General features: G+C 43.5%; 1 protein-coding gene across 2 annotated transcripts in view; it reads left to right on the top strand.

The window, feature by feature from the left end:
- The first annotated feature begins 972 nt into the window (after positions 1-972).
- The window catches only part of EPHX2 (epoxide hydrolase 2), a 77,618-nt gene continuing 52,116 nt past the window's right edge, over positions 973-26,474 (top strand). Inside the window, exons 1-5 of one of the 2 annotated variants that reach the window (XM_047091919.1) lie at positions 973-1,084; positions 16,223-16,307; positions 22,698-22,854; positions 24,337-24,527; positions 26,234-26,356. In XM_047091919.1, coding sequence (XP_046947875.1) covers positions 984-1,084; positions 16,223-16,307; positions 22,698-22,854; positions 24,337-24,527; positions 26,234-26,356 — 657 coding nt within the window. In that variant the 5' untranslated portion in view covers positions 973-983. Of the gene's footprint in view, positions 1,085-1,326; positions 1,771-16,222; positions 16,308-22,697; positions 22,855-24,336; positions 24,528-26,233; positions 26,357-26,474 lie in introns of those variants that run through there. The other variant, XM_047091920.1, reaches the window with a different exon arrangement.

Here is a 26,474-nt window from a genome sequence, read left to right as displayed (position 1 = left end):
AGCTACACTACAGACGCAGGAGGGGTCCAAGGACCCCTCTTCAGCGAGGACAGCTCAGACACTCCTAAGCAAAGTCCAGAAACAAAGGAGCCAACCAGGAGTGTGGCGTCTGTGATTTAAAACAAAGCCTGGAGGGGCGCCTGGGTGGCTCAGTCGGTTAAACGTCCAACTTCAGCTCAGGTCATGATCTCGCGGTCCGTGAGTTTGAGCCCCACGTCAGGCTCTGTGCTGACAGCTCAGAGCCTGGAGCCTGTTTCAGATTCTGTGTCTCCCTCTCTCCCTGACCCTCCCCCGTTCATGCTCTGTCTCTTCCTGTCTCAGAAGTAAATAAATGTTAAAAAAATTTTTTTAAATAAAACAAAGCCGGGAACACTTTTAGGAGCATTAGTACAAGTAGCATGTACAAAGGAGTAATAAGTAAGCCTCGTTCCACAAGAGATTGGAATGGATGTATTCTGAGTTGGCATACCATACCCGGAGCATATTTTATTCTGGAAACACATTTTGCCCTGACAGATAAGTGTGCGACTAGGGGAGCGTGCTAGGATAGTGAGGGGTCTGTAAATATACGCACCGAAAGGAGGGCAACAAAGCTATTAGTTTAGTGGCTAGGCCAAGGGAAACGCACATCAAAGGATCCAAATATTGAACGCAGCTTTTGGCAACACACGCGCGCACTTGAAAGTCTGTGGCCCCTGGCTCTTTTTCAGACGTCCCCTGTCTCAGGCCTGGTCGGTCCGGTGAAAGTCTGGCAAATTGGCGTGAAGCGCTCAGCCCCGACAGGCCGCGGACACAGGTCCGCTTTCCGCCTGGGACGCGACCCCGGCCCGACCAGGACAGGGGGCGGGGCGGGGGCGGGGCAGGGGCGGGGCCGCGCTCCACAAGTGGGTGGGGTCCCGGCGGCCTGCCGCTCCAATACCACCCCAGACCTCCGCGCACCCCGGGCGCTTTGTGCGGGGCCGGAGGTGGTGGCGCAGGCCGCCATGGCGCTGCGCGCGGCCCTGTTCGACCTGTACGGGGTCCTGGCGCTGCCCTCGCTGGCCGGGGCCTTCGGCCGCGCGGAGGAGGAGTTGGCGCTGCCCAGGTAAGGGAGCCGGCGCCGGGCCAGAAAAGGGCTTACCGGCGAAGGGTAGGGGGAGAGGGGGAGGCGGCGCGGCAGGGGGCGGGACCCCGCCGAGAAGCTGCCTCTGGGGACCTCAGGCCGTGCTTTCACATTGCTTAGGGCGAGAGCCCTGCTAAAGGTTAAAACAATTACCCGGCCCGAAAATACCCGAGCATGTCAGTAGACCCATTGTCTTTCTGAATACTGAGTAATTAAATCTCTCTAAAGACTCCACAATTGCCCTGAGTATTGAAGGCTTTTCCCAAAGGGAGGGGAACTGCTCGCCGCGCCATCTGCTGTCCCCTAAGTCTGTGTAATGGAATGGGTCTTAAAAGACGCGCTGAAGTTTGCAAGAGAAAAAAGTTCTGTGCGTTGCCGTTCACGTACTAGAAGAGCAAACTAGAGAGCCCCAAAGCCGAATCGCTGGGAAATGATGGACTAGGAAGCGTCACCTGTGAAGAGAAATGTTCAGCATGAGATTTCAATAACACCAGAAAAGAAAGACCTGTTGTGATAATTGGGAAAAAACAAACAAACAAACAAAAACCACCCACCAGAATGTAAAACAATTAATACAACATGGTTTCAATTATGGGGGAAGAAGAGCTATATGCTGAAAAACGTCTAGAAGAAGTATTCCAGAATATCCTTGGGATTGTTAATCCCAGGTGAGATTATGAATTATTTCCTTCATTTTTCTACTTTTTGCATTTTCTAAGTGCAAATATCTGCTTATGAACATGTGTTTCTCCTATAGTGAGAAGGAAGGAAAGCCTGTTTGTTTAAAACATTAAGAAAGAAAGGAAGAAAGAGAGATCACTCTGGCAACACCCACAAAAACGAAATTCTGAACTAGTGGCAAGAATAAGTGGAGGGTGGAAGCTTTGAGAATTGTGCCCTGTTTTGTTTCATGGCAAATTAATGCTCAGAGATTGAGTTTGTTTTTGTCTGCAGTTTGTTTAACACTGGTTCGCTGTGGGTATTTCACAAGCCAATAGCATGCAGGATAATGTCCCTTCATAAACCAATAAACAGCATACTTGCAAACAATGATTGATTAATCCCATTCTTGTTCTAGTTAAGGAGATCTGAACTGGATCCAAATGAGGTCCAAATTTAGTTGTTTGAGTTTGCACTTGTGGGAGATGGTGTAGCCAATTGAGAGCTGCCCTCCAGCTTGCTGGTGCAAAAGTCAGAGTCCCCTGTTGCCAGAGCATGTTGCTAGGGAACAATGGCACCAGCATTCGTGGGCAGGAGGACTTTCTTCCCCAGCTGGCGGCTATTCATCAAGGCAAAAGCTAATTGCCCCAAGGGCTTGGGAGAGCTATTTAGAGGAGCAGAGCCCCTCAGCACTGACCAGATACTCTGGAGAGTCCTCACAGACTCTCCGAATGGCTTCTTCAGTTTTTTTTACTGATTGACATCCAGTGAGGCTGTCAGCAGTTGAGCTACTGAGGGCTTATCAAGGGCATAGGACCAGAAGACCAGTTACTGACTTTCTGTTGCAGCTTCCCTCCTTTCAAAACAGCTTCACATCTAACAACTTCATTTTTTTTGGGGGGGGGGTCTTTGTTGTGGATTTGAAATCATATCAAACCAATACAAAACATGCCCCATTCTAGAATTCTTGTGATACTAAAGACCAGCAGGACTTTCTGTCCTGTTGTATCAATGATAAAAGACTGGTTAGTGCAAGCCTGCCAAGCCAAAAGGGGTCTCAGAATCTAGAGCAGCCCTTACTCCTACAGTATGGAAACTGAAGCTTAGCAGAGGATTCACTTGATCTCTGTAGTAATTAGACACAGGCAGCCATGGAACCAGTTTTTCTGCCTCCCTGTTTAGGATTCTTTCCTCTCTGGTTCATCATGACTTCCCACTCCCTTGGCTATTGTACAGGGAAAGATACCAGTCTGTAGGCGGTGAGTAACTACACTGATAAGTGTGTCAACAATAAATTGATATCAATATGTCACATCAATAATAAGTGTGTCAATAATTATTTGTTGTCAGTAAACACAAACAACAGAATAAACTCTGTGCCTACAGAGTCCACAATCAGAATAATCACATCCCAGGTCATTAGGATTTGAGAGAAGGATTGAAAATGGAAGGCCACCTTTGATCCAGGCTTGTCCAATTCAGATCATTTGTAGGAGCGAGAAGCTGAGGGAGGATTAGTGAGTTTTATTTTTTATTTTTATTTTTTTATTGTTTTTTTTAAATATTCATTTATTTTTGAGGGAGAGCGTGAGTGGGGAGGGCGGGGCAGAGAGAGGGAGACACAGAATCTGAAATAGGCTCCAGGCTCTGAGCTGTCAGCACAGAGCCTGACGTGGGACTCAAGTCCACAAACCACGAGATCATCACCTGAACCCAAGTTGGACACTTAACCAAATGAGCCATCCAGGTTCCCTAGTGAGTTTAGAAACCCTTTTAACCATAGTGTTGTTTTGCTTCCTTTTGACTCATAAATTTGATTTTATTTTTAAAAGGCCTGAAAAGAGAGTAAGCTGCGAGCTATATTTGTGCCTGTGATCTCATCAATGTGGGGGTGAACATGACTTGTGAGGATATAAGTATACAAGTTTACAAATGTGGGGTATTGAAGAGAGCACTCATCTCTGAGTCAGGCGCAGATTAAAAATCTCAGTTCTAACACGTACTGCTGGGTAACCTTGTTTAATCTGTTTTAGTCTTAGTCAACTCCTCTATAACCCTAGTCTTCATGTTAAAATAAGAAAATGCCTTCTAGAAATTTTTGTGAGGGTTAAATTAGGTAACATGTAAGGTGGATGGACAGCTGTATTGTGACACATTTCTTTATAAAAGTCTCGTGCATGTGTAAAGTGCTCCATTAGGCATATTCTGTTTATAGTTGCAAAGACTCTTGCACTCCCTCTGTGACCGTGGTTAAGATCATTCCCAGCAGTCATAAAACAGGAGATAGCAAAGCTAGCTGGTGCCAGGAGGTCAGAGTCCATAATCTTGACCTTCTTAGTCTTTGGAGTCTGGGAACTAACCGGGAAGGTATTCATTCAGCAGGTAAGCCTGGGGCACCTGGGTGGCTCAGTTGGTTAAGCGTCCGACTCTTGAGTTTGGCTCAGGTCATGATCTTGCATGCAGTTCATGAGTTCAAGCTCCATATGGGGCCCTGCACCGACAGTCCGGAGACTACTTGGGATTCTTTCTCTCTGCCACTCCCTTGGGCTCTCTCACTCTCTTTTGCTCTTAAATAAATAAACATGGTGGGGCGCCTGGGTGGCGCAGTCGGTTAAGCGTCCGACTTCAGCCAGGTCACGATCTTGTGGCCCGTGAGTTCGAGCCCCGCGTCGGGCTCTGGGCTGATGGCTCAGAGCCTGGAGCCTGCTTCCGATTCTGTGTCTCCCTCTCTCTCTGCCCCTCCCCCGTTCATGCTCTGTCTCTCTCTGTCTCAAAAATAAATAAACGTTAAAAAAAAAATTTAAATAAATAAACATGGAAAGAAAAAAAAAAAAAGAAGGTGAGCCTGAAGAGCCTGCCTTACACTGTACATTTTTCAACGTGCTTGGCATCCGATATGCAAACTCAGACATCCACAGATGGCCAGAGCTCAAGATGAAGGCAGTGCCATCAGAGGGACAAAGTTTTTGGGTGGTTCAAAAGAGGGACAGATTAGGCCTAAGCTGGAGAACCAGGAAAGCCTTCGTGGAGGCAGAGCCTGAGAAGACTGGTAAGAGGTTGATGGGGAGAGATGTGAAGGGAGAACCTTCCAGATGAAGGGAGCAGCACGAGCAAAGGCTTGGGGGATGGGGGGTGGAAAGCTTGGAATGTGCACTAGAAGATTGAGTGTGGCCAGAGATGAGGGACGTCGTGGGAGACAAGTAGGGGAGTTGCTTGTTCCTGTGCTGTAGTGAGACAGGAAAGTCAGGCTAAGCGTGTACCTACTTGGATAGCCGGTGACTGTCTCAGGGGTTTTGAGCTGGGGTGGAGGGGAGGTAAAATCACAGGTGCTCGAATGCAAGGTAGCCGGTTGTTGGGGTGATGGGTCAGGTACACCGGTCAGAGGAAAGAGGCTGATGCTCGCTTGAGACCCGGGAGTTCAGGCGCTTGCTGGTAGAGCAGGCGGGGTGACGGTGAAGCCCGGCAGCGGTTGGAGCTGAAGTGAGCGAGTCCTTCTCTGAGCGAGGTCACAGGCATGGAAGGTGAGGAAGCTGTGCTGAAGGGCCCAGTGGGGATCCAAGGAGGCCCGAGAGCCTTGTGCCGGAGCCGTGAGGGAGAGAGGGCGGGAGGGTCCTGGACATCCGTACATCCCTGCCAGAGGACAAGGTGATGGGGGCCTGGGCGGCCATCCTGAACTCCAGCAGTGGAGATGCCTGAATACCTGGCCTGGAACAGGAGGGTGCAGCTTCTTCCAGTGGGCATCGGTGGCATCGCACGGCAGGAGGAGGGACGGGGAGACTCCACTCTTGGCGGTGACCCCCTCGGACCAGTGTCCTGTGAGGGTCGGGGTGCTGGAGATGGGGGTCACCTTGACAGCTGAGGCTGACATGATCTAGAGGAGCCAGGATGGCGCCCTGAGATCCGGATCCGCTGTGTAGACAGTCGTGTTTCACGTAATACCTTCGCACACAGCTTTGTTATGGAAGGTCCACCCAGTGCACTTGGCCTGAACACCAGGCATGGGGAGAGTATCAGGTCCTTTCAAAACTGTATGTTCAAGGGGGCGCTGGGCAGCTCAGTTGGTTGTGTCCGGCTCTTCACTTCCGCTCAGGTCATGATCTCACAGTTCACGAGTTCGAGCCCCACATCGGGCTCTGTGCTAGCTGAACGGAGCCTGCTTGGGATTCTCTCTCCCTCGCTCTCTGCCCCTCCCCTGCTTGTGCTCCCCCCACCCCCTCTAGATAAATAAATAAAAATAAACAAAAAAGAAAAATGTATGTGCTAGAACCCGAGGTGCTTGTTGTATGCAGTGCTCAGTAAATGTTTTTGTAGCAAGAGAAACAAGGGGTCAGCAAATACAGAAAGGGTATTTGAGAATCAGGTCTTCTTATCTGTATCCTGCGTGCTATATCAGGAAGTATTTGTTGAATGCCTCCAGGAGCTCCGGGGGCAGCTCCCAGATTTGTAGTGGCTTTATGCCTGTTACTTACTACCTCTGGGATTTTAAATTATCTCTGAAGCATCTTTCTCTTCATTTTCTTTTACACATAGGTTTTAACTTCACAACTAATACACAGATGCATCCTTGTTATGAAAATTTTCAAACTAACAGAATAGCACAGAAAAGTAATGCAAGTCCTGGGGCGCCTGGATGGCTCAGTTGGTTAAATGTCTGACTCTGGATTTTTGGCTTGAGTCATGATCTCATGGTTTGTGGGTTCGACCCCTGCATCGGGCTCTGTTCTGGCCGTGTGGAGCCTACTCAGGATTCTCTCTCTCTCCCTCTCCTTCTGCCCTCCCCTGCCCTTGCTCGCTCGCTTTCTCTTTCTCTCTCTCAAAAAAAAAAAAAAAAAAAAAAAAAGGAATGCAGGTCCCTCTTCTTCCTCTTCCTCTCCCCATCCCTGTAATCGTGGTTGATACCTAGTTCAGTTAATCCAAAACCAAGGGGGTTTTTAGAGGGTTCCCCCCCCCGTAATTCTTTTTTTTGTGTGTTTATTTTTGAGAGAAAGTACAAGCGGGGGAGGAACAGAGAGAGGGGGAGACGCAGGATCCAAAACAAACTGTGCTGTGCTGATAGCAGAGAGCCTGACACGGGACTCAAACCCACCAACCATGAGAACATTACCTGAGCTGAAGTTGGACACTTAACTGACTGAGCACCCAGGCGCCACCCCCCCCCACCCCCATAATTCTTTATAGCAAAACCTGGGCCTGACTTCATTTGACCACAAAATCTGACCTCGTTTTGGTAGTAAATCCGAACTGAACAAGTATGGGGCTATTTTTCATTTTTATCCCATTGCTGTGAGTAGTCACACATTTCACCACAGAAATACTAATGGTTTTGATTAAGAGGGCTGCCCCAGACCCTCCTGGAGGGGTTACTTACCATGGTATATCCCCCAGTTCTTTACCGTTACAGTCTGAACAGTTCTGACTTTTGAAACTCCTCTGGTTCTGAGGTTTCAGATAAGGCCTTGTCAGTCTGTCACTTGCTTATCTGAATTTGCAGGCACATCGATGCACGGTTTGGTACGTAGGTAGTTTGGTAGATAGCTAGGTTTATTTTTTTTTTATTAATATAAAATTTATCGTCAAATTGGTTTCCATACAACACCCAGTGCTCATCCCAACAGGTGCCCTCCTCAGTGCTCATCACCCACCCTCTCTTCCCTCCCACCCCCCATCAATAAGAGTCTCGTATGGTTTGGCTCCCTCCCTCTCTAACCTTTTTTTTTGTCCTTCCCCTCCCCCATGGTCTTCCATTAAGTTTCTCAGGATCCACATAGGAGTGAAAACATGGTATCTGTATCCCTGTATGACTTACTTCACTTAGCATAACACTCTCCAGTTCCGTCCAACTTGCTACAAAAGGCCATATTTCATTCTTTCTCATTGCCAAGTAGTATTCCATTGTGTATATAAACCACATCTTTTTTGTCCATTCGTCAGTTGATGGACATTTAGGCTCTTTCCATAATTTGGCTATTGTTGAGAGTGCTGTTATAAACATTGGGGCACAAGTACCCCTATGCATCAGCACTCCTGTATCCCTTGGGTAAATTCCTAGCAGTGCTACTGCTGGGTCCTAGGGTAGATCTATTTTTAATTTTTTGAGGAACCTCCACACTGTTTTCCAGAGCGGCTGCACCAATTTGCATTCCCACCAACAGTGCAAGAGGGTTCCCGTTTCTCCACATCCTCTCCATCATCTATAGTCTCCTGATTTGTTCATTTTGGCCACTCTGACTGGCGTGAGGTGATATGAGTGTGGTTTTGATTTGTATTTCCCTGATGAGGAGCGACGTTGAGCATCTTTTCATGTGCCTGTTGGCCATCCGGATGTCTTCTTTGGAGAAGTGTCTATTCATGTTTTCTGCCCATTTCTTCACTGGATTATTTGTTTTTCGGGTGTGGAGTTTGGTAGATTGGTAGAAAGCTAAGATTAAAAAAAAAAAACAATAGGATTGTGGCACACGTACTGTTCTAGGCCTTAATTTTTTTTTTTTTTTTTACTTAGTTTGCTTAGTTTCAATTACTTCATTTAACAATTGGACATCTTCCTGTGTCTATTTATATATATCTACTTTTCCTTCTTTTAACCACTCCATAGTATTCCACAACGTGGAAGTGCCATCGTTTATTTAAACATTTTCCCTCTTGATGGACATTTTGTTATTTCTTAATCATCAATGTTACAGTGTCCCTGCAATAGCTCCCTAGGGTAGTTTGCTAAAAGTGGAAACATCAGGTGAAAGTGCATTTACATGTAAGTTATTGATGGATTCTGCCAAAGCCTTCTGTAAAAACACTGTACCTTTCCTGACAGCATATCAGAAACCCAGCCCCAGAGCCTCCCTGCAGCGGGGATGACCCTTTTAAATTTTTGCCATGCAGATGGGTGAAAAATAGCACCCTACTGTGCAAGTTTTCATTTTCCTCTTCACTATTCATTTTAATTGGCCATTTGTAGCTCTTCCTTTGGTATTTACCTGTTACGCTGTTTTCCCATTTTTGTCCTGGATTGTTTGTCACTTTGATTCCTACCGTGATGTTTTGTGTTTTCTACTTAACCACCGCTTCTGCTATTTCTTCCTTTATTCCTCTTTTTCCTGTCTGTAGTTGTGTTGACCAAGTTTTCTTTTTCTCCAGTTTAACGGGGGGGGGGAACATTTTATTTCTAGTCTTCTTATGGGTACATTTTGTTTCTTATCTCTTTAAGGTAAGCTGTAATTATTTTATTTTTATTTATTCTTTAAGTTTATTTGAGAGAGAGAGAAAGCATGAGGTGGGGAGGAGCAGAGAGAGAGAGAGAGAGAGAGAGAGAGAGAGAGAGAGGGAATCCCAAGCAGGCTCCATGTTGTCAGCGCAGAGCCCAATGTGGGACTTGAACTCATGAATTATGAGATCATGACCTGAGTGTCAGTTGGATGCTTAACTGACTGAGCCACCCAGGCGCCCCTACCTATGATTTTTTAATGTGCATATATAGTAATTTATTCCATTAATAGAACCTTTTCTATCAGCATGCATGTTTATTGGTGTCTTTATTTTTTGTATAATGAAGAATTTGTCTGGTGTTTGTCCTGGGTTCCTAGCACGGAGCTTCTAAAGCCCTTCGAATTTCTTGAGGGAGAGGAGTGCCATTGCTAGGCAATGAGGTGACTCATGGGGGGAGCTTACAAATCTTCATGGTTGGGACTGGTCCCCAGGAAGGCCAACGGAGTGATTGGGGTGGAGGCCGAAACTCCATTTTTGGGGTGGAGACTGAAACTCCATTTAGGTAAGAAGGAAGTCTTACTGATGTGGGGCCTTAAGGAAAGTAACTGTGTTTGGAGCCTGTGGTTTTCTTTTTGACACCAACTGACTTGGGGAGACCGCTCGGAGAGGCCCTGAGACTGCTTGAAAAGAGACATACCTGGTCAGCCCCCAGCTGCTCCAGCCCTTCCCTTCCCCCATCCAGTTCTAGCTGTCTGCGGACACAGGAGAGATCCCCAGCCAGAACCTCCCATCTGAGCCCTTCCCTAATTCCTGACCCGCAGAAACCTTGAGAGATAATAAAATGACTGATTGTTTTAAGCCACAGGTTTGGGGCTGATGTTTTAGGTAGCAGTAATGGCTAGAACACTGTCTGCCTCCTTTACAACTTAATTTTTCTCAGTATCACTAACACTCTGTGTAATTTACCAGTTTATTCTCTTTCTCCCCCCACTAGAATGTGAGCTCCTGAAGAGAGATTTTTGTTCACTCCTTCTTCCATGTTGCCTCTAACAGTGCCTGGCACATAGAAGGTGCTCAGTGAGTGTTTGTTAGTGAATAAATGAAATGGTAGCAGGGAGGGGAGGCACCAGCTCAGCTGTCAGAAGTCCCCGAGTCCACTTTCTACTCATGGAGTTTATTGACAGTGACTTTGAACCTGCCCTGGGACTTCATGGGGAAAGAACAACAGTAGACTTCTTTTCACATGTTCGGGCTCTTGTTTTCCTCCTTTCTCCCTTTTTTTAGTCCATATGTTCCAAGCTACATCTGTCTTCCAGATTTTCTCATACTTTTTAGTCCGATAATTTACGTTTTCTTGTTTTTCTTAACGATGGAAGTCGTTTTTCTTTTTAAATCTCTTAAGGGTATCTTTTGTATGCTCTTAGTGGGATTTTAGACAGAAAGAGAAATAGATACATGCTCAGTGTGCTGTCCTGATACCATCCCCACTCTCTTAGTTTTGCATTTTTCAATGCCATCTTAATCGTTGCATAAAGGTGTGTGTGCCTTATAACTTTATTGCATAGAGGTATGTGCCCTGTGTTGATATCAAAGTGCTTATTTTGCCATTTTCTTTCTTTCTTTTTTTTTTAGTGTTTATTTATTTTTGAGAGAGAGAGAGAGAATGAGCAGGGGAGGAGCAGAGATAGAGGAAGACACAGAATCCAAAGCAGGCTCCAGGCTCTGAGGTGTCAGCACAAAGCCCGATGCGGGGCTTGAACTCACGGGCTGCGAGATCATGACCTGAGCCAAAATCGGATGCTTAAGCAATGAGCCACCCAGGCGCCCCAGTAACTGCTATTTTCTAAACTGCTATCAAATTATACTCCTACCAACAGTGGAAGAGAGTTTCACTTTCTCCACAAGGTCATTAGTCCTTGACATTGTCAGGGTGTTTAAATTTAGTGGTTCTGGTGGGTATATAGTGTCATCTCATTGTGGTTTAAAAAAAAATTTTTTTAATGTTTAATTATTTTTGAGACAGAGAGAGAGAGAAAGCATGAATGGGGGAGGGTCAGAGAGAGGGAGACACAGAATCTGAAACAGGCTCCAGGCTCTGAGCTGTCAGCACAGAGCCCGACCCAGGGCTCGAACTCACGGACCGCGAGATCATGACCTGAGCTGAAGTTGGACGTTTAACCGACCGAGCCACCCAGACGCCCTGCCCTTCATTGTGGTTTTAATTTGTATTTCCCTGATGAATAATGATGTTGAGCTTCTTTTTATATGCTTATTGGCCGTTTGGTAATTCTCTTGAGTGAAATTCTTGTTTAAGTTGTTTGCCCATTTTTCAATAGGGTCATCTTTCCCTTATTGAGAAAAGATTTAGGATTCTTTTTATATTCTTGATAGAAGTCCTTTGTCATATGTATATATTGCAAACATCTCCATGTGTATGGTTTACTCACCACTTTCTCAATGATGTCTTTGATGAACAGAAAGTCTTGATTTTAATGACATCTAATTTATCATTGTTTTGTTTTATGTTAGTGCTTCTTGTGTCCTTTTAAGAAATTTTTGCTTACTTAAAGGTCATGAAGATGTTGCTCTTTCTTCTTTTTTTTTAAGTTTACTTATTTATTTTGAGAGAGAGTGTGCATGCGTGGGGGAGGCATAGAGAGAACGTGAACCTGTTGTGGGGCTGGAACTCATGAACCCTGAGGCCATGACCTGAGCCGAAATCAAGAGTCAGACACTTAACTGACTGAGCCACCCAGACGGCCCATATTGCTTTTTCTTCTAGAAGCTGGATTGTTTTAACTTTCACATTTAGGTCTATGTTCCACTTCAAAGCAAATTTTGTAAATGGTGTGAAGTCCCCCCCGCCCCCCACTCATGGATATTCAGTTGCTGTAATGCCATTTAATGAAAAAAATCTTTCCTACATTAAATGTTAGTGGTGTCTTTGTTGAAAAATCAAATGACCATATATGTGGAGGCCTATTTCTAGCCTCCCTGTTATATTAATTTGATATTTGATAATTTGTCTATGTTTGCAATAATACCACATTGTCATAATTATTATAGCTTTATAACAAATCTTAAAATCTTATAATATAAATCCTTCGTATTTATTCTCGAAGATTTATTTGGTTGTTCTGTGTCCTTTGTGTTTCCAGATAAATTTTATAATGAGTGTGCCAATTTTCACACTTATACACAAAATCTGCTGGCATTTTGATTGGAGTGAATTGAATCTTTATATCAGTTTGGTGAGAATTTTCCCTGAACCATATTAAGTCTCCTGATTCATGAACTTGATGCAGATCTCTCCATCTTTTGAGGTCTTTAATTTCTCTTAGTTTTGTAGTTTTCAGTGTAGAGGTCTCAAACCTCTTTCATTAGATTTAGTTCTGTTTTCTTCTAATGCTATGACAAATGATATTTTTAAAAACTTAAATTTCCAATTTCTTATAAACCGCATTTGTCCTGTTCTCAACTTTTTAGTTTGATCTATGTTAAGTTGACTGGAAATCTTTCTTGAATTTTTTCTTTCTTTTTTTTTTTCCTGGCAAGGCATGTGATGGTAAACATTACTTTTACATGGCTGAGATTTTCTCTTGCCTTCACAAATGTATAATAAATTGTCTGGAGCTAGAAGCACCTAGGTAGCTCAGTCAGATAAGTGTCCAGACTCTTGATTTGGGTCCTGATCTCACGGTTGTGAGATTGAGCCCTGTGTTGGGCTCTGCGCTGACAGTGTAGAGCCTGCTTAGGATTCTCTCTCTCTTTCTCTGTCTCTCTCTCTCAAAGTAAATAAACTTAAAAAAAAAAAAAGTTGTCTGGGCTAGAATTTTTGGGCTGTTTCTTTTTATCTCAATGTCTAGTGAGTGGTTCCTTCACAATCTTCTAACACTTATAGTTGCAGATAGACAACTAATGTTAGTTTGAATTGTTTTTCTTTTGTGTCAATCTGTTTTTCTGTAAAAAGGTTGTTACCCTTTTTTATCCTAGGAATTGACATAGTTCTCCAACATATGCCTGTTGTGGGGTCTTTTTGTGTTTTTATTTTTCATTAATTTTGCCTTGGTAATTGGTATACTTTTGACCTGAGGACTCAAATCTTTCTTCAGTACTGAGAAATGCTCTCCTGTTATTGCTGTATTGCTTCTCAGATCTATCGTTCTGGAATTCTTTTAAATTAAAAAAAGAAATTTTTTTAATGTTTATTTTTGAGACAGAGATAGAGACAGAGAGACAGAGTGCGGGCAGGGGAGGGGCAGAGAGAGAGGGAGACACAAAATCCAAAACAGGCTCCAGGCTCTGAGCTGTCAGCACAGAGCCCCACGTGGGGCTCGAACCCACAGACCCTGAGATCATCATGACTGAGCTGAAGTCTGACCCTCAACTGACTGAGCCACCCAGGCATCCCTATCCTTCTAGAATTCTTGTTTGTTTATGGAAGGCATTTGGCCTCTCAGGTCTCATCTTTTTGCTCATTAACTTTAATTCATCATTTTACTATTTGTCCTTGAAAAATGTATCTGCCTTTTGATTCACTAATTTCATTTTCTGTAATGGCCATTTCACCATTCATGGCTCTTACTAGCCACCCTTAGAATTTGGAAATCGTGGTTTCAAATTCAACAATGTTCTTATCTCAAATTGCTATTATTATTATTATTATTATTATTATTATTATTATTGCCTGATGTGGTTTTAGATACATTGGTACCTCCTTCGTCTACAATTATATTCTTCCCTCAGCTCCTTTTCTTTTATCAGCCCACATTCTCCAGGCACAAAAGTAATTTTCCCTTTGCTTTCCATCCTACTCATCCAGCGTGTTAGTTATTTGTCTATAGGTTGCCTCCCTTGTTCCCCCATAAGCTCCTTAAGAATACAATCCTGTTGGGGCGCCTGGGTGGCGCAGTCGGTTAAGCGTCCGACTTCAGCCAGGTCACGATCTCACGGTCCGTGAGTTCGAGCCCCGCGTCGGGCTCTGGGCTGATGGCTCAGAGCCTGGAGCCTGTTTCCGATTCTGTGTCTCCCTCTCTCTCTGCCCCTCCCCCGTTCATGCTCTGTCTCTCTCTGTCCCAAAAATAAATAAACGTGGAAAAAGAATACAATCCTGTTTTTCCATTTTTATATCACAGCACCTGGCACGATGTCTTATACACCTTAGGTGCTCAATAAAAGGTTGTTGAGTTGAATTGTCTCTTGATTCTTAAAACTGGAAGGCAGGGGTGCCTGGATGGCTCAGTTGCTTAAACAAACTCTTGGTTGAACTCTTGGTTTCTGTTCAGGTCATGATCTCATGGTTTGTGGGTTCGAGCCCCGCATCAGGCTTTGTGCTGACTGTGGAGCCTGCTTGGGATCTCTCTCTCTCCCCCCCCCCCCAACTCAAAATAAATAAACTTAAAACAAACTAGAGGGATCTTTTGGGGTGATGGAAATGCTCTAAAACTGGAATGTGCTGATGTTTACACAACTTTGTAAATTTACTACAAATCACTGAATCATACACTTAAAGTGTGAATTTGATGGTATTGTAATTGCCATTTAATAACAGTGTTTTAAAAAAAAAAGACAACTGGGGTAGGTGGTGCCTGGCTGGCTCAGTCAGTACAGCAGGCCACTCTTGATCTCAGGGTTGTAAGTTGGGGCCTCATGCCAGGTGCAGAGATTACTTAAAAACACAATCTTAAAAAAAAGAAAAATAAATTACAAAGAGACAACTGACAGCAAAGGTGTGGCAACACCATTGTTATTACTGGAAAGTTGAACAAGGCTGGAAGTACTAGAAATATATCTATGTACATTTTGTGCAAAGTTGATCCTTGTTACCTGCAAGAGGGTTAGTTGCATAAAAGGTAGGTTGACTATTATCAGAAATGAAACTCCCAGATTCGAGATGTTTGTCGTCTTACTTGCGAATGGTAAATAATTTTAACTGGCTTGCCAATTCCAGTCCATTGTAAATATTTTGCCTGGGGCACTGTATTAAGAAGGATTGCACATTGGTATTTGGACTCAATGGAGTAGGATGTGGTGATAGACTATCCACATCAGCCAGGGGGATGGGGAGCAGAGATGTGTGTACGTGCCACGTATGTCCCATCCTTCATCTGTCTGATGTCGCCCAGCCAGCCCTGTGAGAGTAGCTCATCCACCACTGGGGGCGGGAAATTATCAGGAAATCGGAATGGAAACTTATATTTGTAGTATAGGGAGGTGAAAAGGTAATTAGCTGACCTCTCTCCCTCTGTGTCTACTACTCCTTGGGTCTGTGTATAAGGGATGAATGTGAACTGAGGTGTGTTAGATAACTAGGGCTGCCATTATTAAGTACCGCAGACCGGGTGGCTTCCACAACAGTTCCAGAGACTAGAAGTCCTAGATCAAGGTGGTGGTAGGGCTGGTTGCTCCCGAGGCCTCTCTCCTTGGCTTGTAGATGGCTGTCTTCTCCCTGTGTCTTCACATGGTGTTCTCTCTGTCCATGTCTGTGCCCGGATTGCTCCTTGGGACACCAGTTAGTTATTGGCGTAGGGCCCACCTTAATGACCTCATTTTAACTTAATCCCCTTTTTAAAGGCCTGTCTCCAAATACAGTCACATTCTGAAGTACTGGAGATTAGGACTTCTAACATATGAATTGGGGGAGGGCACAATTTAGCTCATGACATGAGAAAACCTTTTAAAACTTAAATAAGGTTAAAATGAAATAGGAACTATATGGTTGGGGACATCTGGCTGGCTCAGTTGGTAGAGTGTGTGACTCTTGGTCTCAGGGTTGTGAGTTCAAGCCCTACATTGGGAGTGGAGTCTGAAAGAAAGAAAGAGAGAGAGAGAGAGAGAGAGAGAGAAAGAAAGAAAGAAAGAAAGAAAGAAAGAAAGAAAGAAAGAGAAAGAAAAGAAAGAAAAAAGAAAAGAAAGAAAAACTCTATGTTCAGAAACAAAACCAGAAAAAATATTTCATTCCCTTTGAAGAATATGTACTAATAAAGCAGTCATTGGGAGCGATGCCGTGTGCAAATGAGCTGAAAACAGGAATGATGAGCTGCTTCACCTGTGGGCATATTCATCATTTAGTTTATGGTCTCATGTCACAGTTGGATTGCACTTTCAGACTAAGATTCCAACTTGAACTTTGCTTTTCCCCCTTCATGGCAGAATGCCTTTCTAACAGCAGTTTGTGGATATAAATAGTGTCCGTCCCCTACGTGGTGCTGTGATGAAGTCATCAGAACATTCGTGATGTTGTTCCTTTGCGTCTTCCAGAGGCTTTCTGAATGAAGCTTTCCAGAAAGGAGGCCCAGATGGTCCCAGTGGCCACCTCATGAGGGGAGAGATCACATATTCCCAGGTAAGGGGAAACTTCATAGACTGCCCCCCACCTCCCTGAGAAGGCATTCTGTGCCCACACACCCATTCTCCCGCACTAACTAGAAGCTCCCTGAGGGCAAACTCACGTTTGCTTTACCCATTTACCCCTTCTAGTACTTACCTCCTGAGACTGGTATGGAGGCCCAGAGACACACAAAGAGATATTTAAGACTGGTGTATTGTCTCTTTCGGCCAGCCAGCAGGAGGCACCCCATGACTGGAAAATTTCCAACCCTTTGAAGATCTATGCCAGTGAATTACAACAGCCAGAGTAGCTTTGTGGATATAAATAGTGTCCTTTTGTTTTGTTTTGTTTTGTTTTTACCTTAAATTGTGGCAAAATACACATAATAGAAAAGTTACCATCTTGATCGCTTTAAGCATATAATTTTGTAATGTAAAGTATATTCATATTGTGAAGGCATCACCACCATGCATCTCCAGAACTCTTCATCTTGCAAAAGTGAGATTCTGTACTCCTTAAACAAGAACTCCCCATCCTTCTTTTTCCTCAGCCACCAGCAACCATTGCTGAACTTTCTGTCTCTATGTATGTAGCTGCTCTCGCTATATCATCTAAGTGGAATCATGCCGTATTTGTCCTTTTGTGACTGGCTTGTTTTCCTTAGCACGGTGTCTTCAAAGTGCATCCGTGCTGTGGCATGTGAAAGGATTTCTTTCCTTTTTAAGGATGGTTCGTTTTCCATTGTGTGGGTGGACCACATTTTGTTTATCCATTCACCTGTCGACGGACATTGGGTTGTTTCCACCTTTTGGTTATTGTGAATAATAGTGCTGTGAACATGGGTGTATTATCTGTTTGACATCTTGCTTTCAATTCTTCTGGGTATATATACCTTAGAAGGGATTGCTAGATCAGCGCAGGATTTGAATCACAGCTCCCACTTACAGACTTTGTGACCCCAACAAGTTGCTTAACCTGTCAAAGTCTCAGTCAAAATGAGAGTGGTATACTCTCTATTTCATAGGCTGTTAGGAAGCTTGGAAAGTGTCTAGCACAGTGCCTGGCACATAGTAGGTGCTCAATAAATAGTAGTTATTATTGTTACTACAATCTCGTTTTTTATTTTTTTAATTTTTATTATTTATTTTAATGTTTATTCACTTTTGAGAGACAGAGTGTGAGTGGGGGAGGAGCTGTCAGCAGAGAGCCCTATGCAGGGCTCGAACTCACGGACTGCAAGATCATAACCGACTGAGCCACTCAGGCGCCACCCCCCAATTGTTTTTTAACAAAATAATCAGGATTTGAAACCACTTGAATTCTGTTTGTGTCTGGAAGAAGAAAGGCTATTGAGAATCTATTTCATAAGCACACAGAGAACACAGTCTATATTTTAAAACTTTTTAGGGGTGCCTGGGTGGCTCAGTCAGTTGAGCATCCGACTTCGGCTTACGTCATGATCTCACAGTCTGTGTTTGAGCCCCGCGTCGGGCTCTGGGCTGACAGCTCGGAGCCTGGAGCCTCCCTCTCTCTCTGCCCCTCCCCCGCTCATGCTCTGTCTCTCACTCTCAAAAATGAATAAATGTTTAAAAAAAATAAATTAAAAAAAAACCTTTTACAGATTACAGCTACCTATTGTCTGTCAGAGAACTTACGGCACACTGTAGTAGAAAGCAAAAGCATACCTATTCTGTGAAGGCACATCACTCACACACACACACACACACACACACACACACACACACACTGTGGCCACTGGGGAGTGAAAAGTAATGCTACTGTTGAGAATAAATGCTAAGTCAATAAAAAATCTGCAGTAATATTGTTGAAAGATAAGGAAAGAGGGAAGTGCAACATGTTTTCAGTGAACATACTAGAGTGAGTATCTTGTAATTGCTGTAAAAACCCTGCACCCATTCAGACTTCTTTAGTCTGTGTGTAGCAGGCCTGGAAAACCAAATAGCAGTTGGCCCTTGAACAACGTGCGTTTGAACAGCGTGGGCCCACCCCTACGTGGATTTTTTTCAATAAATACACATACAGTGCTGTAAATGCATTTTCTCTTCCTTAGGATTTTCTTAATAATGTGTTCTTTTCTCTAGCCTATTTCATCGTGTGAATACAGTATATAATACATATAACATGTATGTGGTAATCAACTGTTATCAGTAAGTCTTCTGGTCAACAGTAGGTTATTAGTAGTTAAGCTTTTGGGGAGTCAAAAGTTATATGTGGATTTTTGACTGCACGGGGGGTCAGTGCCTCCAACCCCACATTGTTCAAGGATCAATGCTACTTAGGTTCAATTTGTCTTTTAAAAAGGTCATATCATGGGAATGAATGTCATCTTTTAATTAATCATTTGTGTGTGCAACACAGACAGAAAAGTACACCAAGTGTACAGCTTAATGAATTTTCACAGACAGCACGTTTTATTTATCCAGAAATAAAACATGATCAACACTGTAGACACCCCACTTATGCCCCTTCTAGACACGCCCCTCTCCAAGAGTAACTACGCTTCCGGACTTCTAACCTTAGAGATCACTGTTTGTACTTTATGTAAATGGAACCACTACGCAGCTGAACTCTTGTATGTGGTATCTTTTCCTCCACCTTATATTTGGAGAATCATAGATGTTATTGTGCGCAGTTATAGTTTTATTCTCATTGCCGCATGATATCCCATTGTGTGAATATACTCCAATCTGTTTATCCATTCTGCTTTTTTTTTCACCCTGAGATGGAAAGGCACTGGGAGATTTTGAGTGGTGAAGTGACAGTATATATATGTATTTACAGCAAGGAAAAGGTTTATTCGAGAGGCAGCCAAATGAGAAGATGGGAGGACAAACCTCAGATCCACCTCCTGAATGATACTTTTAAAACCTGACTCGGTGAGAGATGGCAGTAGCTTGGACTAAAGGAATGTTGGTGGAAGCGGTAAAAAGTGGTCCGAGTCTGGAATAGTTTGCCCGTAGATTCAACAGGTTTTCCTGATGGATCAAGTGTGAATATGAGAGAGGAATGAAGGATAAAAGGTTTCTGGCCAGAACAAACCAGAAGTATCAGTTGCTGTTCATCACTGTGGGGCTGGGAAATCAGGTGCCCAGTTTGGGATATTTTAATTTGAAATGCTTAATGATCTCCAAATGGAATGTAGAATAGACAGCTGGATATGCAAACCCAGAGTTGAATAAAGATGTCCAAGCTGAATATGAATACACACACACACACAGCATGTAGATGGCACTTTTAATGCCATTGGACTCAGTATGATTGTGGAGAAAGGAAGTATAAATGGGGCATCCAGACCCCCAGGTACTCTGATGTTAAAGGTCAGGTTGATGTGGAAGACCCAGCAATGAGGGATGGAGAATGAATCTTCATCAATAAGAGAAAAATCAGGAGAGTGAGGAGACCTGAAAGCCAAGAAGTTATCAAGTTTCAGATGAAGAGAGTGGTCATCTGTATCAATGCAACTGCTAGGTCAGGTAGAAGCCTGGCGAGTGCCCATTAGATACAGCAACACAACATGGAGGTCATTGGTAACATTGCCTAGAGGAGCCTCTGGAATGTGGAGGTGAAAGCCTGATCAGAGCATGTTCAGGAAAGAATGAGAAAAAGGGGTTGAAGACTACGTGAAGTTTTCAGGCAAAGTGGGGCAGAAAAATGGGACAGTAGTGGGAGGGGAAAGAGGTTTCCTTTATGAAAACAACATGCTTGTATGCTGATGACAATGATCCACTAGCAAGGAAGGTTGCTGATAGAGGAATAAGGAAGGGAGACCCGATGGAGCCATGTTCTTGAAGCCCAAAGGAATGGAATCTGGATGGAGGGGTTGAACTTGATAAGAGCAGTAGACCATTATCTTTGGCAACGGAAGGGAAGATGGAGTTCTTGGCCACAGATGCCAGTAGGTGGATATTTGTGATGGTGGGAACTTGTGAAAATTCTAATTATTCTCCCTTCCTCCAACCCTCTTCACTGTTTCCAGGATGACCTCCCTAAAATGCAAATCTACTTACGTAACTCTCCCACTTAACTATATATATTTTTTTACTTGTATAATAGTCTAAGCCTGGAAGAGTTTTATTATTTTTATGGAAAGGTGAATTCTTCCATTATTTTTTTAATTCCCTTAATGGCTTTGGTCTATTTGCATTTTATATTTTATCTTGCATCCATTTTGGCATTTGTGTCTTTTTTTTAAGTTTATTTATTTATTTTGAGAGAAATAATATTTTGAGAGAAAGAGAGTGCATGAGCAGGGGAGGGGAAAAGAGACGGAGAGACAGAATCCCAAGCAAGCTGTGAGCTGTTAGTGCAGACCCCGACATGGGGCTCAGTCTCATGAACTGTGAGATCATGACCTGAGCCGAAATCAAGAGTCAGACATTCAACTGACTGTGCCACCCAGGAGCAACCCCCTTACTTTTTATCATTTGACCCCCCCCCCCCCATTCATTGCTCCCACTCCTACCCCCACCTGCCTCTAGCAGCCATATTCTCTGTATCTATGAGTTTGGCTTTTTTTTGGTGTTTTGTTTTGGTTTCAGTTTTTAATTTAGTTTCCACATGTAAGAGAAATCATATGGTATTTTTCTTTCTCTGTATGCTTATTTCACTTATCATAATGCCCTCGATCTTCATATTGTCACAAATGGCAAAATTTTTGTTCTTCTTTATAGCTGAATAACATTCAATTGTATTTATATATCACATTTTCTTTATCCATTCATTCATCCATTGATGGGCACCTGGTTCGTTTTCATACCTTGGCTATTATAAATAATGCTGCAGTGAACATGGGGGTACAGATATCTTTTCGAGTTAGTGTTTTTGTTTTCTTTGGATAAATACCCAGAAGTAGAATGTTGGGTCATACGGTAGTTATATTTTTAATTTTTTGGAGAACCTCCATATCGTTTTCCACAGTGACTATACCAGTTTACATTCCACCAACAGCGCGGAGGGGTTCCCTTTTCTCTACATCCTCACAAACATTTGTTATTTCTTGTCTTTTTGGTAAAAGCCATTCTGATAGGTGAGAGGTGATATCTCACTGTGGTTTTGATTTGCATATCCCTGATGGTTGGTCATGTTGAGCATCTTTTCATGTGTCTCTTGGCCATCTGTATGTCTTCTTTGGAAAAATATCTTTTCAGATCTTCCATATGTTTTTTAATCAGAATGTTTGCTTTTTTTTGCTGTTGGGTTGTGTGAGTTCTTTATGTATTTTGGATATTAGCTCCTTATCAGATATGTGATATCTGATATGTTTTTTCCATTCCATAGGTTTCCCTTTTCATTTTGTCATTTTGTTGATGTCTTCCTTTGCTGTGTAGAAGCTTTTTAGTTTGAAGCAGTCCCACTTGTTTATTTTTGCTTTTGTTGCTTTTACTTTTGTTGTCAGATTCCTAAAATCATCACCAAAACCTATGTCAAGGAATTTACCACCTATGTTTTCTTCTAGGGGTTTTATGGTTTCAGTCTTTTATCCATTTTGAGTTAATTTTTGTGTATGATGTAGGATGGGGTCCAATTTCATTGTTTTGCATGTTGCTGTCCAATTTTCCCAACACCATTTATTGAAGAGATTGTCCTTTTCCCATTGTATATTCTCGGCTCTTTTGTTGTAAATTATTTGACCACGTATGCATGGGTTCATTTATGGCCTATCATTCTGCTATTGGGTATTTAGGTAGTTTTCAATGTGAGCTATTACAAATAGGGCTGCTATCATAGTGCGTAAATGTATCATAATCCATTTTGCTCTTAATAAGTATATTAGTTATCTAGGCCCACGGTAACAAAATATCACAGACTTAGTGGTTTAAACAATAGAAATTTATCTTCTCAAAGCTCTGGAGCCTTGAAGCCCAAGATCAAGGTGTGACAGGGTTGGTTTTTTCTGAGGTCTCTCTTCTTGACTTGTAGTGGCCATCTTCCTGTGTCTTCAGTCCTTCCTGTGTGTGTGTGTGTGTGTGTGTGTGTGTGTGTCCATGTCCTAATCTCCTGTTCTTACCAGGATACCAGTCAGATTAGATTAGGGCCCACTCCTGACCTCATTTTATCTTAATCACCTCTTTAAAGACCCTACCTCCAAGAGTAGTCACATTCTGAAGTATGAGGGGTTAAGATTTCAACATAAATTTGGGGGAAACACCATTCAGCCCATCACAGGGGCATTTGTGTAGTTTGCAGTGTGGGACTCTTAGGAACAGTGCTGCTACAGTGCCCTAGAATAGTGCATGTATGTACATGTCTTTTGGTGAACATGTCTTTTGGGAATGGTGACATTCCCGTTGGATGTGTGTCTAGGAGTGGAATTGCTGGATCACAGCAAGGGGTTGTACAAAGGGTTGTACGAATTGATAGTCCCTTATGAATTCATTTTTACAGTGGGTGCCACTCATGGAAGAAAACTGCAGGAAGTGTTCTCAGGACTCTGGAATCCGCCTCCCTGAGAATTTCTCTGTAAGTCAAATCTTTGGCAAGGCGGCTGCAACAAAGATCAACCACCCCATGCTTCAGGCGGCTCTTTCTCTCAGAAAGCAGGGTAAGGATCCAATACTGGCCGTTCTCGGAACCATCCACACCAGAACCCTTGGAAAGGTTAGGTCAGAAGACATCTAGATGTGCTCTGAGATCACAAGTCTTCTGGACCTCAATGGAAAGCCATTCTTTTTTTTTTTAATTTATTTTTTTATTTTTAAAAAAATTTTTTTTTCAACGTTTTTTATTTATTTTTGGGACAGAGAGAGACAGAGCATGAACAGGGGAGGGGCAGAGAGAGAGGGAGACACAGAACCGGAAACAGGCTCCAGGCTCTGAGCCATCAGCCCAGAGCCTGACGCGGGGCTCGAACTCACGGACCGCGAGATCGTGACCTGGCTGAAGTCGGACGCTTAACCGACTGCACCACCCAGGCGCCCCGGAAAGCCATTCTTAAAACATAGCCCCAAAGTAAGTTTTATCAAATGGCAAAAAATAACACCATCAGAATAGCTGGGAAAATGTAAGAATTTTATTTAATAAAGCAATTTGTGCCAGAGACTGCCTTGTGAGCAAAATTCTCTCCCTCTAGTGACACTAGTAATGACCAGAATGACCCAACTTCTTGCCACAGTGATTGAAAATCAAGGCCTTTTAAGCAACTGGGATTGTCTTGACCTTTGGATGTCAAAGGGGCTGAGCTATGAGCTAGCTGACACGAATTCAGATGGTGTCAAATGGTCTAAGACGTGAGATCATGTTTATCCGATAGACATTTATTCAGTGTCAGAACCCAGCTCTTGGTCACAGGCATATTCGAAATCATTCTACCCGCTCATCAGTAGACTTATCTGGTCGCGGCTAAGCCATCCCATGTCCGTATCTCTCACTCATGTTACATGCACAGGGTCTCATCACTGACTCATCAGTATCTTGTTCCCAGAAGCTCCTGGTTCTTGCCCTTCCAGGGGACAATGCTGTCTCTGTTTACATTCCTCTAGTTTTGAAATGGGAATACAGTCTCTGACAGTTAAGGCAGGTGTTTCGAACTATAGTCGAGCTGAGTCTTAAGTACTATAGACTGGAAGAAGCACTGGCAGGGCAGTCCAAAGGCACAGTTCTGAGCCGGCTGGGTTCTGCCTTCACTGTGTGGCTCAGGGCAGCTCATAATTTTTCTGAGCTTCTGTTTGCTGTAAAAGTGGATGGTAAGATCTGTCCCGCCTACCCCAAAGGTGGTGAGGATCATATGAGCTGATGAAGGTCACAACCTCTTGTTCTACAGTTGCAAGGAATTGAGGGATGTAGTGTTTCTATCCAAGCTTCTGGAAGCCCTTAATGTACACAGTTAACTCACTCTCAGGTCTCTGTGTCAGGAGGTGCTAATGGGTGAAGATGCTTCTTTTCCAACCTGTCAGTTTAGACACTGGGCATCAAGAGGTTGATGTAAATAAACAGAACCCTGCTTGGCCCCTTCTCCGTGGGGTACCCTGAGCTTCTCAGAGCAAAGTCCTGTATCTGGTCCAGTCACTGGTGTCTTCTCTCTCAGGATATACAACCTGCCTCCTCACCAACAACTGGCTGGATGACAGTGCTCAGAGGGGCATCCTGGCCCAGCTGGTGTGTCAGCTGAGGCCACACTTTGACTTCCTGGTAGAGTCATGCAGGATCAGAATGGCCAAGCCTGATCCTCGGATCTACAAGTTTGTACTGGACACCTTGAACGCCAGCCCCAATGAGGTATGTAGACACTTCCTTTTAGTGAAAAAGAATGTTCTAGAGATACTGCAATTAAGAAAAACTGTGGAGGAGTGAGCAGGTGGGGGACATCTGGAGCCTGGTAGGACCTCTAGGTCCAGTGGCAGGGTCCTGTTCTCCCAGGCCAGGACTTATAAAGGACTTTACCCATCCCTTCAGTCTAGAACAGTCTACAAGATGTGGGGATCTGGCCCCTCTCTGTGGCTTTTATTGGTCAAAACAGGTATTGTCAAAACTGCTGACCAGCTGCCTCAGTTTACCTATAAAGGAACATAGACCCTGGGAGACTTTCCCAAGACCACAAGGCTGGTAAGAGTCACCCCACCAAAGGGTGAGCAGAAGTGGGCTCCAATATTACAGCTGTCTCTCTAGGCACCCCTAAAATTCTGTCTTTATATTGTCTCTAATTATCTATTTCTGAAACTCTGTTTTCCTTGTATTCTCCACCTCTAATTTTCAAAAAAGGCAATCAGAACAAGATTAAATTCCTTTCGCTGATGTTTCTGACTCTTTCTCATTGGCCCCACCTTGTCCACGAGCTCATCAGATGAAACCCTGAACTCTGTCATGGGGACTCCTTATCAGGCTCAATCCCAGAAGTCTTCCTCTCTCCTCTCAAACTTTGCTCTTGCTCCCCTTAGTCCCTGGATTAAGCCTTGTAACAGTGCTCTGAATTTTAGTGTGCGTATAAATAAACGTCTTCTCATTTCTGACTTTTGGGTCGTGTGAGCTGCTTAGAATTCTAGACCTGCCATAATCCAAGATGATGAATGCGCTTACGCTTTCTTCTACAACTTTAAGGATTTTCTTTTAACTTTAAAATGTAAATCTTTGCTCCATTCAGAATTTATTTTGGGATGAGGTGTGAAGGAAGCATCCATTTTTCCCCCAAAACAGTTAAAATAATTATATAATCTTTCAAATACTGTTTTTCCTCATCAGGCAGACAACACAAATTGTTTATATTTGGGTTTATTCCTCAGCTCTCTTCTATTTCACTAACATGTCTATCTTCTAACACCCCCTCACCACCACCCCCTTTTTTTTTTTTTTTTACCTTCTGTGGCTTGATAATTTGTTTTAGTATCTGCCCTTATTACAGTTCTTTTCCACACTTTTTTCGTCTGTTCATCTGTTCATACATGTTGATTTCCTAGATTAATTTATTTTGATGTCACCCTGATAAGTTTATATCCTTCCTTAATTTTCTTACAGTTTCAGAATTCAGGCTGAAACCCATAAGTGCATATGGGAATAAGTGTATCTATCTGTGTGTTTATGTGTATGCTCATGTAATTAAATGTTTTTAACTTTTTTTAAAAAATGTTTTTTTGTTTTTGAGATAGAGTGCAAGTGGGAGAGGGGAAGAGAGAGAGGAAGCTTCAGAATCCGAAGCAGGCTCCAGGCTCTGAGCTATTAGCACAGAGCCCGATGCGGGGCTCAAACTCATGGACTGGGAGATCATGACCTGAGCCAAAGTCGGACACTTAACCGACTGAGCCACCCAGGCACCCCTAAGTATTTTTAACTTTAAGAGTAAATAATTATATGGAGAAAAAGTAATTCTTCATCTTGTCATAAAATAACCAGTGTTTGCATTTTAATGTGTTTCTTTCCGGTGTTGTCCCTCATGCGTGAGTTTTGCTTTGGCCGGTGGTGATTCTAGTATCTGTGCTATTTGGATATAGGTTGTATTCTTGGATGACATCGGGGCTAATCTGGAGCCAGCTCGTGACTTGGGGATGGTCACCATTCTCGTCCGTGACACAGACACAGCCCTGAGGGAACTGGAGAAAGTAACTGGGGTGCAGGTAACTTTATGGCTGTGCCAGGTTGGGTTTTGGCCAGTCACCGGTGCTTAGGTGTGCAAGAAATAGCAAGGGAGGGGAGAACCGGTTCTGGGAGTTCTTGAACCTCCTGGGTGGGAGG

Source organism: Lynx rufus, unplaced genomic scaffold, assembly GCF_022079265.1.
Source record: "Lynx rufus isolate CCGP_SWC_20201006 ecotype Redwood Valley unplaced genomic scaffold, mLynRuf1.p SCAF_3, whole genome shotgun sequence".
In the NCBI taxonomy this organism is placed as follows: domain Eukaryota; kingdom Metazoa; phylum Chordata; class Mammalia; order Carnivora; family Felidae; genus Lynx; species Lynx rufus.
This window is presented reverse-complemented; position numbering and strand designations above follow the sequence as displayed.